This window comes from Dromiciops gliroides, chromosome 1, assembly GCF_019393635.1.
Source record: "Dromiciops gliroides isolate mDroGli1 chromosome 1, mDroGli1.pri, whole genome shotgun sequence".
In the NCBI taxonomy this organism is placed as follows: domain Eukaryota; kingdom Metazoa; phylum Chordata; class Mammalia; order Microbiotheria; family Microbiotheriidae; genus Dromiciops; species Dromiciops gliroides.
This window is the reverse complement of record NC_057861.1, coordinates 529643229-529658366: the sequence shown is the minus strand read 5'-3', so window position 1 is coordinate 529658366 and position 15138 is coordinate 529643229. Positions and strand designations below refer to the sequence as shown.

Genomic DNA, 15138 nt, shown 5'->3' with positions numbered 1-15138 from the left:
TGTATTCATATACCACAACTTGTCCAGCCATACCCTAGTTGATGGGCACCCCCTCAACTTCCAATTCTTTGCCACCACGTAAAGAGCAGCTATAAATATTTTTGTACATGTGGGTCCCTTTCCCTCTTCCATGATCTCTTTGGGAAAAAGACCCAAAAGTGGTATTGCTGGGTCAAAGGGTATGCACAGCTTTATTGCCCTTTGGGCTTAATTCCAAATTGTTCTCCAGAATGGTTGGATCAGTTCACAGCTCCACCAACAATGGATTAGTGTTCCAATTTTCCCACAGCTTTTCCAACATTTATTATTTTCCTTTTTTGTCATTTTAGCCAATCTGATAGGTGTCAGGTGGTACCTCAGAGTTGTTTTTATTTGCATCTCTCTAATCATTAGAGATTTAGAGCATTTTTTCATATGGGAATAGATAGCTTTGGTTTCTTCATCAGAAAACTGCCTGAAGAACTTAAATTCAAGGAGGGGAGATTAAAAATAACAGAATTCTGTTGAAGTTGTTTTGTACAGGACTACTATGTAAGAAGTAACAAACTTTTATATGGGTTGGCCCCACATCTTTTCCTGTTTTGATTATACCTCAGCCACAACATACCCTTGGGTGAGATAGAGGCCAATCAGATAGATAGGGAGAGTTATTTTTACTTCTTACAAGCTGGGGTATAAAACATTTCTTTTACACTTTTTGTCACCTGAAAGAAAACCTGTATTTCTGTATTTGATAAATTGCTAGCATAACTATTTCAGTGGAAACTGAAGATCCCTTTACAATTAGCATAGAGAATATGAATGGAGAAAAATACTGATATTCTTGGGTGAAACCCTGAATGGTGACAGAATCAAAAGATTGTGACATGTTAGGAATTCCCAGCACTTAACTTGATCTAAGTAAACCTAAGCCAGTGTTTACACTCAAATGTTTGTGGAAAGAATGAAAAAATAAAAAAGGAACTGAACTATTTGTCAACTTACCAAGCTTTGAATGGTTAAACTGGACTTCTGTATCCATATTCTGATCATTTAATTAGCAAAAAAAATTAATCAAACCCAACACATTTCCCATCCAACTATATATTGTTAATATGAAATAAAGGGATACTAGACATTAAAGAAGAGGCTTCCAGAAATAACTTTATGGGTTATGGCAGCACAGTTGTCCAATGCAGAATATTAAAGAAATGATATTTTATTTTTCCCCAGTTACAAGTAAAAGTAAATGTTAACATTCATTTTTTTTTATTTTGTGTTCCAAATGTCCTTGTTCCCTACCCCACCTTTCCCCCTCCCCAAAGACAGGAAGTAATTTGATATAGGTTATACATATTCAGTCATAGAAAATATATTAGTATAGTAGACAAGTCATGAAAGAAAACAACAAAAGGGGAAAATAGGGGAAAAAACAGAAATTGAAAAATAGCTTGCTTTGATTGAATGCCAAATAATAAAAAAAGAAACATGCCCCCCAATTTGACTATATTCAGTATAATTGTAATTGTCAAGGACTATTGTTGATAAAAATAATGAACAGATACTTAATTCATGGTTTTCTCTATGTTTCTCCATTGAATAACTATAGCCTAGTAATATCGAGTGGCACTAATTTATTGGGGGTAATTTATTTTACACCATGATCAGCTGGATAAGGATATGTGACACTTTATACTACTGAACATTAAATAATAGCCCTCAGACATAGAGATCTCCAAAAGACCATTTATAATACCTAATTACTCATTGTTGGCAGATTTTAGGGGAAAAACTTCTGTTTCTTTTTTTGGATCACAAGGTAAATCAAGTTACTTTGGAGCTCCTAGGATTCAGTGGCTTTAGACACTAGGAGGTGAGTAGAAGGAGATGGAGTATTGCTAATGTTGGTTTGCCTTCTTGCTCCTTCTTACAGGCTGCAGGACAATGGGTACAGCTGGTGAAAGGAGTGGCTGTTTGCTCAACTTTAGAGGAACCTAAAACAAGAAAGAAGAATAATGAGAGTATAATAAATGAACATTGCCGAACAGTGGAGAAAAAGAGAAGTAGTTACAAATGTTTATGATAAATTATGGAAAAGAAGATTATGCAAATGAAAAAAACTAGCTAGAATGTCATGGAAAGGAGCGTTAGAGTGATATGATTGTAATAGAGACCCTATGGAGGTTTAACCTCAGGGACCATCACATAAAAAATATATATTAATTATATACTCAGATTTTAATAATACTGATCTCCTGTAAAGTAGAATCAAAAATAATGGTGAAATTAAGAGATTTTTTTCACTTCCATGACTTTTAACACAGCATTTTTTTTTTGTCTCATAAAACAAAGGAATTAAAAGGGTCTCCTATACTTTGGTTTTCAAAAACCATGTTGTTTACAACCAAGAATTTTGTATTATTATCATTGTTATTATAGTTAAATCAAATTAATTATTTAACCAAAAGCACTTTCCTTGTTACTCTCTTCACCTTCTGTATATTTCCATGTTAATAATGGTAAATTAGTTTTAGTAGCCTGCTCACAATAAATATGCAAGTTGTGTTGAATTACATACGTCCATGTAGCAGAGAACATTCCTCTACTTTGAAAATAAAATCATCTTGATTCAAAAATCCCAGGTATTGAAAAAATGATATGACTCTTCACCTGTGTCTCTTTACAAGTTCTGAAGGAAAATTCTTGCAGGAGTCGGCTAGTAGCAACTTTCATACTCATAAGTGCAAATCTCATCCCAATACAGTTTCGGGGACCTATACCAAAGGGCAGGTATACATAGGGGTTGATGCTCTCCTTGTTTTTCTTGCTGAACCTGGTTTTTTTTAAATGGTAGAAGAAAAGAGGTGAGTGGAGATCCAAGAATTGTGAGAACAAATCTGACTCTGTAAGAGATAGATAAATCAATAAACATTTATTTAGTGTCTTCTATGTGCCAGGAATTGTGCTAAGTGCAGAAGATACACAAAGGGGCAAAAGACTTTCTCTGCCCTCAAGGAACTTAAAATCTAATGGGAAAGTCAATATGCAAAGAAATATATACAATGCAAGCTATGTACAGGATTAATAGTAAATAATTAACAGAGGGAAGGCACTGGAATTAAGAAGAACTGAGAAAGACTTCCTGTAGAGAGTCAGATTTAAATTAGGCCTTAAAGAAAATTATAGAGGTCAGTACTCAGAACAGAAGAAGGTAAACATTCCAGGCATGGGGAACAAAGAAGGAGCTTGGAGCTGAGGTGGAGTGTCTTCTTTGGGAAACATCAAGAAGACCAATGAAACAGGATCAAAGTGTAGATGACAGAAAGTAAAATAGAAAAAGAGTAGAAAGGTATTAGGAGCATTGTTGGTGGAGTTTTAAGCTGATCTTTCCACTCTGGAGAGCAATTTGGAACTATGCATAAAGGGCTATGGAACTGTGCATACCCTTTGATCCAGTAATAGCACTACTTAGGTCTGTATCCCAAAGAGATCATAGAAAAGGGAAAAGGCCACACATGTACAAAAACACTTATAGCAGCTCTCTTTGTGGTGGCAAAAATTGGAAATCAGGGGAATGCTCATCAATTGACTGAACAAGGGGAATGGATGAACAAGTTGTGGCATATGAATGCAATGGGATACTATTGTGCTATAAGAAGTGATGAGCAGACAGATTTCAGAAAAAACTAGAAAGACTTTAGACAGATATTTTTAAAATCAGATGAAGTAGCAATTCTACAAAATTCTTTTGGTAACACTAAGACAATTTTAATGCCTAAACCAAAAAAAATAATAATAATAAAGCAAACACAGAGAAAGAAAACAGTTGAAAATTTTCCCTAATGAATATTTATGCAAAATCTTTTAAATAAATATTTAAAAAGTATTATGGAAAACAGTAATATATCACAGAGAGTACTGTGACCATGTAGGACTTATACCAGGAATGTAAGGTGGTTAAATACAAAAGACTTTTCACATAAATAAAGGTATCTCTAAACAATTGGAGAAATATCAACTGCTTGTGGGTAGACCAAAACATCATCATAAAAATGACAATTATATCCAAAATATTTTACTTATTTATTGACATATGAAACTAGTAAATATATATGTACACACATATGTGTATATATGTATGTACACATATGTCTTGTATATATACATATATACACATATATTTACATATACATATGTTATGGCAGTAGGTAAAAAAAGAACAAAATTCATCTGGAAGAAGAAAAGTTCAATAATATCAAGGGAATCATTGGGAAAAAGTAAAGGAAATAAGCAGGGTATAGTAACTTTCAAACTATACTACAAAACAGTAATCATGAAAACAATTTGGTACTGAATAATAGAGTGGTTAATTAAGGAAATAGATTAAGTACACAATATATGCAATATAATTGAATGACCAAAATGGTCCAGTATTTGGTTTGTTTTTTTTTTAATTTTTGTTGTTATTGCTATTGTTGTTGTTGTTGTTGTTGTTTTGTGGGGCGGGGGGGGGGGGAGAGGGGGGCAATGAAGGTTAAGTGACTTGCCAAGGGCCAAACAGCTATTAAGTGTCAAGTGTCTGAGGCTGGATTTGAACTCAGGTTCTCCTGAATTTTTGAGCCAGCACTCTATCCACTGTGCCACCTAGCTGCCCCAATGGTCCAGTATTTGTAAACCTAATGATCCAAACTTTGGGGACAAGAACTAATTAACCAATAAAATCTGCTGGGAAAATTGCAAATCAGTCTGACAGAAACTAGGCATATATAAATATTGCACATTGTCTAGCTAGATAACAAAAAAATGGGTTTATGCTTTAGGCACAAAGGGTGATATCATAAGCAAATCAAGGAAGAATAGGAAAAATACTTTTCAGATCTATGGATAAGGGGAGGTTTTATTATCAAACAAGAGATAGGGAGGTTTCTAGAAAGCAAAATGAATGATTTGGGTCATATGAAATTAAAAAATTTTTGTACAAACAAAACAAATTCAATCAAAATCTGAAGGAAAACAGAAAACTGAGCAAGAGAAGGATTTTTATAGCAAGTTCCTCTAAAAAAGGGCTCAATTCTCAAATATATAGGGAGTTGAGCAAAATTCGTAAAACCCACATGCACACACAACCAAGAGCAATACCCTATTGACAAAATGTCAAAGGATGTGAACAGGTAGTTTTCTGAAGAAGAAATCAAAGCTACCAATAGTCACACAAAAATACACTCTAGATCAGGGCTTCTTAAACTTTTCCCATCCACAACCCCTTTTCACCTGAGAAATTTTTACACCAACAGGGGTATATAAGAATATATGTAATAGGTATACAAATCAAAGATTTGCTTTCAAATTTTTCTAGTCCCACACATTGTTACGTGACCCCATTTGGGGTCATGAACCACAGTTTAAGAAGCTTTGCTCTATATCAATCAGTCATCATCATCACCATCGCCATCATCATCATCTTACATTACTCTGCTTCAAATTTTTTTTCCCAGAATCCAAGTCATTCCCCAATTGAGAAATAGTCAAAGGATATGAACAGGCAATTTTCTGATGAAGAAATCAAAGCTATTGCTGTATGAAACAATGCTCTAAATCACTACTGATTAGAGAAATGCAAATTAAAACAACACTGAGGTACCACCTCACACCTATCAGATTGGCTAATATGAAAAAAAGGAAAATAATAAATGTTGGAGAAGCTGTTAAAATTGGGACACTAATGCATTGTTGGTGGAGCTGTGAACCGATCCAACCATTCTGGAGAGCAATTTGGAATTATGCTGTAAAAAAAAATTATATTATTAAGTATATCTAATCTAATCTGAAAAAAATGTATAACTAATTATATGAAAATTATAATTTTAGAAAAATTATAATTGGGCTGTAAGTCTCATCTTGGTCACCATTCAAATGTCAGAATATTTTATCTAACTTCCTAAATCGAGGGGACTAATCTGACTGGAAGACTAATCTGGGGACTTTTGACTGGCTGCCTATCTGACTGCTATTATCTTAGTATGGACCATTTAAAAATTTCTTCACACTGCTCCCAAATTGATAAGAAAAGATTAAGAAGCCTCTTAATTCAGTAATCAAAGCAGGGTTTATTTATAAAAATCAATGTAAAAGATAAGAAATGCAAAGTTATATGAAATCTGACTGCTTTCTGCCTCTCTCCTGCCACTTGTGTTTCTTTGCTCTCTAACTTTCCTCTCTGCACTGTAGTGATGAATAGCCCCCTGCTTCACTCTTTAACTTCTCTCTCACTACCTTAGAGATGAACCCCTGAAAAGGCCCTTACTCTGTACCGCTCCTTCCTCTGTCTGTCTCCTCTCCTATTGTCTTCTTAATTTTCTGGCCTCCCCCCTTCACTGTCTTCTCCCCTGTATATATCGTTGTTCCAACCCCTCAAACCTCAGGCTCCCTGTGCCCCTGCACACGCCAAGCTAATCCCCTGGCCACACTAGGGCTGCGGCCGGGGGCTCAACCACACCCAGGGGCCCATGTCCCTGTTGCGCGCCAGGGACCTCGGCATGGGCTACACCAGAGCCTGGCCTGGATGAGCCTGGGATCTCTGGGATAGATCCTCTCTGGGCGGAGGGAGCTGGGGCTTTTTCCCCCAGTCGTCTGACCTGGCGTCTCATAAAGCCCACGGGGCTTTTTGGCTCAGCTGAAGCAGAGGGGGCGGGTCACCAGCCCCTCTTACACAGAAAAAACCATGAGGGCCTAAGGCTTTTTAATCTCAGCCCAAAGGTAGGGTCTCCAAATCAAAAGAAATTTCCACAGTCCCCACTTTGCTTCGACAAGAAACACAGCATGTTTCCTTGATGAAGCAGCAAAACAAAACATCATAACCTATGCTAGGACACAATGCCAATAACACAGGAAAAGAAAAAAATTTTCCAGAGGGGCAATCCCTCATGGACTTGTGCTTTGACAATGTCCACAGAGGGAAGGCCTCTGCAGAAAATACACATTACAGATGGTGTATGTGGGAAGAAACAAAAATGTCCATTTAAAATCTTTTAAATCTTGTCTTTGAAGGAGGGTTGAGATGTCATCAGGGGAACTGACTCTGGTCTGGATTCTGGCTGTCTCTGGATTCTGCTGGTTGTCTCTGGAACTGCTGAGCTTTCACTAATCTTTTGTATCGCATTGTCCAAAAATGTCCAATTTAAATAATGAAAGTTTTTCAAAAAACAGTGAAAGTTCTTCAAAATATACGAAACAAATTTAAACGATACATATACAACATATTGGAGTCCCCCCTTTTGAAGGATGTTTATATCCATAAGCAATACAAAATTGAGACAGTTATAATATTAATAACATTTTTTACCATTACATGTCTGGATCAAGGCCAAATTTAGTAATGTGTCCATGTTGACACCTGACAATATTATGGAAAGGTTACCATACCACATCTTGTGGTGCATAGACATCCAGTAATCATGCTAGGCCTCAGGTGATGGATTCTAACCATGCCACCAGACTGAATGAAAAAGCCAAATTAAGTTAAGCCAGGTGCTTGGGCTGGAGCTTCCATGACAACAGGCCATTTTTGGACTGAGAGATGTGCCCTTCATAGCTGCTATTATCAGCAAACTATGAACTTACTGAATGTATTTCGACTAAGAGAATCCCGCCTCCAGCTTTTGCTGAATGGCTGTTCTTTCAGCCTCCATCAGGGCATTTTACCTACACCTGTCTCTCCTCCTGTTGTACACATATTTTCTCCAAGGCCTGCATCATGGAGTTGAATCATCTCCATCAAGCTCAGTATAAGAGCATTAGTCTCTGAAATGGTAAGTTTCCATAATTCATAAATCTCATATTAATTTCAACAAAGACAATATGATTGTGAAAATGTGTGTTATGCTGCATAATTTGGGGCACACTTGTAATATATACAGTGATTCCAAACTATATCCAGAGTCAATTGGAAAAGTGGTATAATGACCAATATGCTAAAATTACTACTCTTTCACTAAGGATAATAAAAGCTATATACATAGTCACAATGACATATTAATGATAAATGAATATAAATGACATAATATTAAATATTATTACAAAATCTTCATTAGACAAATAAACCACATCTTCTTGTTCATGAATTCTCCATCTAGTACAATAACAATAACAGATATTTGTAGTGATAAACAATTTATCCAAAAGAACTTAAATATCAGCGAGACTCAATATGTCCATTAATTGTTTTACAAGTTAAGCAATGAGGGTTCAATAACCCTTTTTAGAAGTTAGAGCCATATGTTCTTGGTGAATAAGCTCTTCGCCTACAAGTGGTACAGATGGAATGAGATGGTGAGGATCAGACTGGGGCCAAGCAGGAACAGGAACAGCAACACCAGCAGGCCAGGGTGCCTGCTTCAGTTCTGCACAGCTGAAAGATGCTGGGAATCCAGCTGTAAAGATACTTGTAAAGAATTTTTTGTTAGAGCCACAAGTGGCTTAGCAATTTTACCAAAACAGGGTATCCATTGCCTGCAAAACCCAGCTGCTCCCAGAATGGCCCTTAGCTGCCTCTTAGTTAATTTTGCCACTCTTTGGGCTTCTAATAAGCAATCATAATATATGTCCCCAACCTTAAGGGTCACATGAGCTTCCTTACTCTGGGGAGGAGAACAGAATAGAATAAGAGGATTAATGTATTTAAAGTCTAGAAAAATAAAATTTTCAGTATTTACTGTTGTCCATTCCTCCCCTGTGCACCGTCATTTTTCCACATTTCCCTGATCTTTATCCATTTGAGAGGGTCTGTGACTGTTGTCAGGTTGCTCCTTTATATCTCTTTGAAAAGGCCTATAACTGTTTTGACTCTGTCTCTCTGTATCTCCATGATAAGATCTATATTATTTTTTATTTTGTTTATAATAAGACCTATAATTACCTTAATTATGTCTTTCTGTACCTTCCTGATAGGGTCTTCTAAAGCTATTCTGATTCTGTTGGTAATAAGGCCTGTAATTGCCTTGGTTGTTCCCTCTCTGGTAAAAGTTTCCCTGATTATTTCTATTTCCCCTAAAAAAGTCTTTAAGGCTTTCAGTCATTACTTGTTTCAGTTCATATTTTCTGGTTCTACACTCTCTCAATAAGTGTCCTTACTTATCACAATATTGAAACACTTTAGGTGTTTTATATTGACTTTCAACTGTTTGACCTGAGAGCGCTGGTGCTAGGATGCTTCTGTGAGTATGCTTAACAGCATCCTGCATGAGAGGCTTCTGCTGACCTGATTTTAAAGACTGGTCAGCATCTTTTTGTGAACCCAGGTTATTTCTAGAAGAGGGCGCTCTGGAATCCCTCTGAACACATGGCTCACTATAGGTACAATTCTTTCTCTCTCTCCAAAGTTGTGTAAGAAAATACCACGCTATAATATTAGTAATGGAGAGGAAAAAAATTACAATTGCTAGAGCTATTATTATATTAGCATAATAAGGGTCAAAATTAGCCAAAATGTCCCCACTAATATTAACCATGGGATCAGTGGGGAAAATAGACTCACTCATCCATCATTCTAAAAAATTTTTATAGTGTGGATGAGGAAAAATCTAGCAAGGCTATAAGAAAATACTGAGCTAGTTATCCTTTTAAAGTGAGACAATATGTTGTCCCAGAATAGCCCAACAAAAAAAGACAAGAGGTAAAACAAATATTCAATCATGGTTCACTATAAACGCTAAGGCTTTTCCCTGCTAGAGGCTTTCAAAAAATTAAGGGAAGCAGTGGGTGGAAATTTTTTTTTTCTTTTTATAAAAAAATTTCCTATTGGCCCCTTTAAAAAAAAAAAATTTACCAGGTTAGGTTAGAAACATCTTGTGGCTCATCACTAAATAATGTAAAAAAATTAATGAATAAACTATAACTAATCCTATCTAAAAAATTATATAACTGTATTTGTATGAAAAATTATAACTTTAGAAAAATTATAATTGGGCCATAAGTCCTGCCACAATCACCATTCAAATGTAAAAATATTTTAGCTAATTTGCTTAGTTTGGGGGGACTAATCTAACTGGAGGACTAAATCTGGGGACTTTTGACTAGCTGGCTATCTGACTGCTATTCATTTAATAAGGGCCATTTATAAAGTTCCACCACACTTGCTCCTCCCAAATTGATAAGCAAAGGATTAAGAAGCCTCTTAATTAAATAATTAAAGCAGAATTTATTTATAAAAATCAATGTAAACGATAAGAGTTAAGAAATGCAAATTATACAACCTGTCTGCTTTTCATATAATGACCATTGTTGGCTGCTTGTCTTAGGGTATGCTCCAGCTTTTTCCAACTTTCTCCTTCACTCCAACTTCACTTTCCCTGCTCAGCTCCTTTCTTCTAACTCCAAGCCCCTTTCACTTTGTTGACCCCCCTGCCTCTAACTTTCCTCTCCGTACTGTCGCGCTGAACCCTTGTGTCTCTCTCTCGCAGACCGGCTTCTCCTTGCATTCTCTTAGTCCTCTGGCATTCTTCTTCCTTGTTTTTTTAATCTTCTGGCCTCTTTTACTACCTTCTAACTGGAAAGCCCTTTCTCGCTTTCTCTAGCATCCTTGTAGCAGTCCCCTTTCTGTCTGTTCCTCCCTTATTCTTTCTCCAACTTCACTTTCTCCAACCTGTACCGTCTTCCTTACAATGTCTTCTTCAACCTCCTGTATCATCCGCCCCCTCTCTTCTCCCCGTTACTACCTAACTACCGGCATATATCTTCCTTCTCTCCAGTGAAACTCGGGACTGGCTGCCCCCAGGGCTGGCCGAGCCCCATGCTGCACAAGCCCACAGCTGGGGCTTGGCGAAGCAAACCCCAGTGTCCCTGAAGGTTTTCGTGGGCCTTTCCACTCTGTGCACAAGCTGCATCATGCCACACCCCTAGCTCAGGGTCGGGTCCATGCAGCTTAGCCCGGCTCAGAGACACCCTACTCCCCCCCCCCCCCCCCCCCCCCCCCCCCCCCCCGCAGCTGAAGCAGAGTGGAAGGGGAAGCTCCACTTGAGGAGCCTGAGGCCAATTTCAACACCCACAGTGCCCAAAGAGCTATAAAGCTGTGCATACCCTTTGAACCAGCAATACCACTTTTAGGTCTTTTCCCCAAAGAGATCATAAAAAGGGAAAAGGATCCACATGTACAAAAATATTTATAGCTGCTCTTTTTGCGGTGGCAAGAAATTGAGAGGTTGCCCATCACTTGGGCTGAATAAGTTGTGGTATATGAATGTAATGGAATAACAATGGAATGTAAGAAACAACAAGCAGGCAAATTCAAAGAAACCTGGAAGGACCTGCATGCACTGATGCTGAGTGAGATGAGCAGAACCAGGAGAACATTGTACACAGTATCATCAACATTATGTGTTGATCAACTGTGATAGACTTGATTCTTCTCAGCAATACAATGGTATAAGATAGTTCCAAAGGACTCATGATGGAAAATGTTCTCTAAATCCAGAAAAAAAAGAACTGTGGAATATGGATGCAGATTGAACCATAATATTTCTTTTGTTTTGGGTGCTGTTATTTTTCTTTTTTGAGGTTTTTCATTTTTGCTCTGATTCTTCTTTCACAGCATAACTAATGCAGAAATATGTTTAATGTGATTGTACATATATAACCTATATCAAATTACTTGCTGTCTTGGGTAGGGGGGAGGAAGGGGAAGGAGGGAGAAAAATTTGAAAGTAGAAATCTTCTAAAAACAAATGTTGAGGGGGCAGCTAGGTGGCACAGTGGATAAAGCACTGGCCCTGGATTCAGGGGGACCTGAGTTCAAAAATGACCTCAGACACTTGACACTTACTAGCTGTGTGACCCTGGGCAAGTCACCTAACCCCCAATTGCCCCACAAAAAATAAAATAAAAACAAAAACAAATGTTGAAAACTATCCCTACATTTAACTGGAAAATAATAAAATATTTTTATAATTTAAAAAAAATTTTCACAGTTGCTATTACTGTTTCCCTCCATACTATTACCTCCCCATGATATTTACTCTATTTTCTATCTTCTTTTACCCTATCCCTCCTCAAAAGTGTTTTGCTTCTGACTGCCCCCCTCCCTTACTCTGCCCTCCCTTCCTTCACCCCTCCCTCCTTATCTCCTTCCCCTCCTACTTTCCTGCAGGGTTAGATAGATTACTCCACCCAATTGAGTGTGTATGTTGTTCCCTTCTTGAGCCAACTCTGATGAGAGTAAGGTCTTTGAGCCAATTCTAATGAGTTTAAGGCTCATTCACTGCCCCACTCCTCCCCCCATCTCTCCCCCCACTCCATAAGTTCTTTCCTACTTCTTTCATGTCAAATTTCACCACATTCAAACTCTCCTCTTCCCCCTCCCCCAGTGCAATCTGCTCCCCGCTCAATTTTACCCAAAATATGTCATCATGGGGCAGCTAGGTGACTCAGTTGACAAAGCACCCACGCTGGAACCAGAAAGACCAAAGCCCAAATCTGACCTCAGACACAAGACACTAGATACTCACCATCTCAATGACCCCAGGCATGCCACCCAACACCAACCAGCCCACAAAAAAATTATAAACAAAAAATAAATGCTTTACAAATATCATCCCTTCATAATCAATTCCCACCTGTGTCCTCTGTCTAAATTTATTCCTATCATCAGCCCTAATACTGAGAAAGTTCTTATGAGTTAGAAGTATCATCTTCCCATGTAGGAATGTAAACAGTTTAAACTTTTAACATCCCTCATGATTTATTTTCCCATTTACCTTTATATGCTTCTCTAGGATCTTGTATTTGAAAGAGAAATTTTCTATTCAGTTCAGGACTTTTCATCAAGAATGACTGAAAGTCCTTTTTTTCACTGAAGTCCCATTTTTCCCCCTGAAAGGTTGTACACAGTTTTGCTGGGTAGGTGATTCTTAGTTGTAATCCCTATGCCTTTGCCCTCCAGAATATCATGTTCCATGCCTTCTGGTCCTTTAATGTAGGAGCTGCTAGATCTTCTGCTATCCTGATTGGGGCTCCAAGGTACTAACTTTGATTTGTTCAATCCTAATTCTTAGGCAATTATTTTCTTCAGAGAGCTTTTCCATTTGGCTTTTCAAACTGTTGACTTTTTTTTCATCTTTCATGCATCACTCTTATTTTTTTTTCCTTTACCTCTCTTACTTTATCTTCAAAGTCCTTTTTGAGGACTTCTATGGCTTGAGACAAATTCATATTTTTCTTGGACGCTTTGGATGTAGGAACCCTGATGTTGCTATCCTCTTATGATGATGTACCTTGATCTTCCTTTTCACCGAAGAAACTTTCTATGGTTCACACCTTTTTCTGCCTGTTCATCTTGCCAGCCTATTTCTTGACTTTTGACTCCTTCTTAAAGTGGGGCACTGCTTTCTGGATTCACTGTCCTGATCTTCAGGGGGTCCAAGATGGTATGGTTCCATCTTAAAGTGGGGCACTGCCTCCAGGACACACTATCCCAAGCTTCAGGAGGTCCCAGGGGATAAGATTTAAGGAGATGCACATTATCAGCTCACCTGGCCTGTGTTCTGGTCTGTAAGTAACCACAGGTTGCTTACTCTTTAACCCAGGAAACAAATCTGGTTCACTTTGGTTGCAAGCAGGGCCTGTCTGCACCCCTCCCCCACCTGGGACCACCACCCAAGACTGTATCCTGTATATGAACACAGGCAAAATGTCAGAGTTCCACCGTGGTGCCAACAAAGACCCTTGTAATCTCCTTCATGCCTGCCAACCCCTCAACCCTCTCACCAGTATGTGAACTGAGTTAGTCACAGCTGAAGCCAATTCAGAGGTTCTGGAATTTGCTTTCTCTGGTATGGCCTGGGGCTAGATCTGTATCACTGTGGCCTTGGGGTTGGACTCCACTCCCACCTTGCTACAGAAGACCCCTCCTGCTGAACTTCTAAGCCATATTTGGCTGATAAGTCATCTCAGTCCATCCTTTTATGGGTTCTGCTCCTCTAGGAATTGTCTTATGTCATTATTTGGAGCTCTGAGCACTTACTGCCTTTCCTCTGCCATCTTGGCTCTGCTTCCCAGAACAATGCTTTCTTATCAAGATGACCTATATGTGAGTTGTTATTTTTTTTTTAATCCCAGACTGGGCTTGAAAGGCAGAAATATCAAGAAACTCTCAACAAGCTGTTATAATATCAATATTATTTATAATGTAGCAGTTCTAAACCTTGGTTTGCTAAGAAATATAAGCAAGGAAACAATTAATCTCTTACTACAACTGCATTTCAATCAGGCTAAAGACTTTAATGGACTGCCAGGTATCACAGTGGATAGAGAGCCTAGCCCAAAGTCTGTGACATGAATTCAAATCGAGCCTTAAACACTTACTAGCTATATGATCCTGGGCTAGCCAAGTAACCATATTTGCTTTCATTTCCTCATTGTAAAATGAGCTTGGAAAGTAAGTGGCAAACCACTCAAATATCTCTGGTAAGAAAACTAAAGGGTATCATGAAGAGTAAATCAGAGATTAATTTTAAAAAAGAAAATAATAGCAAAAGATTTTAAATCAATCATTAAAATCCAAAGAACAGATTGAAAGGGGAGAAAGTTGAGGCAGCTATTGGAGATAACATTGTACCTTTTTATGTTATTGTAATCTTTTTGAGGAAGTTGGCTAAAAACAAACCAGAGGAAATATAAAATAGCATGGAGGGAAAGATCAAGTGAAGTTTTAATCAGCATAGTATGAGAATATTATTCTTACCAGAGGCCCCCTGCTGTGAGAGTATGGGTTGAACTTTCTAAGGTTCAGTGTCCTGAAGTTACCTCACATTATCATGAGACCACTCTCAACCAATCAGCTTGAAGCAGTGTATGAGGCAGTTGGTTTTGTCAGTTGGTGGCTGGAACCTCATGGGATTGGCAACTGAACCAGGAGTGGTTGAGGTAGTTAGGGTTTTCCTATTCTTTTAGAGACACTTGTTTTCTCTTTGTTAACCTCTAATGCATTTAATAAATGTTTAATACCTAAACTGTCAAACAGTTGTCCTAGTTAGCTTTCCCCACAAGGGGACAGATAGGGTAATCACGCACATTTAGTTTTACCTGTCACAATAGAAGAAACAGGTGTGTTTGTAGACCATAGGCAGTGAGTCAGTAGACTGAGATGGATTGAAAATAAAAGTATGGAGG

At 38.0% G+C, this 15138-nt stretch overlaps 1 protein-coding gene across 2 annotated transcripts in view; it reads right to left on the bottom strand.

The window, feature by feature from the left end:
- Nucleotides 1–1122: 1122 nt before the first annotated feature.
- Nucleotides 1123–15138, bottom strand: part of LOC122746529 (cytochrome P450 3A24-like) — a 44073-nt gene continuing 30057 nt past the window's right edge. For both annotated transcript variants that reach the window (XM_043992199.1, XM_043992190.1), the window contains 2 exons: nt 2650–2812; nt 1123–1973 (listed from right to left, as the gene is read on the bottom strand). In XM_043992199.1, coding sequence (XP_043848134.1) covers nt 1878–1973; nt 2650–2812 — 259 coding nt within the window. In that variant the 3' untranslated portion in view covers nt 1123–1877. The remainder of the gene's footprint in view (nt 1974–2649; nt 2813–15138) is intronic.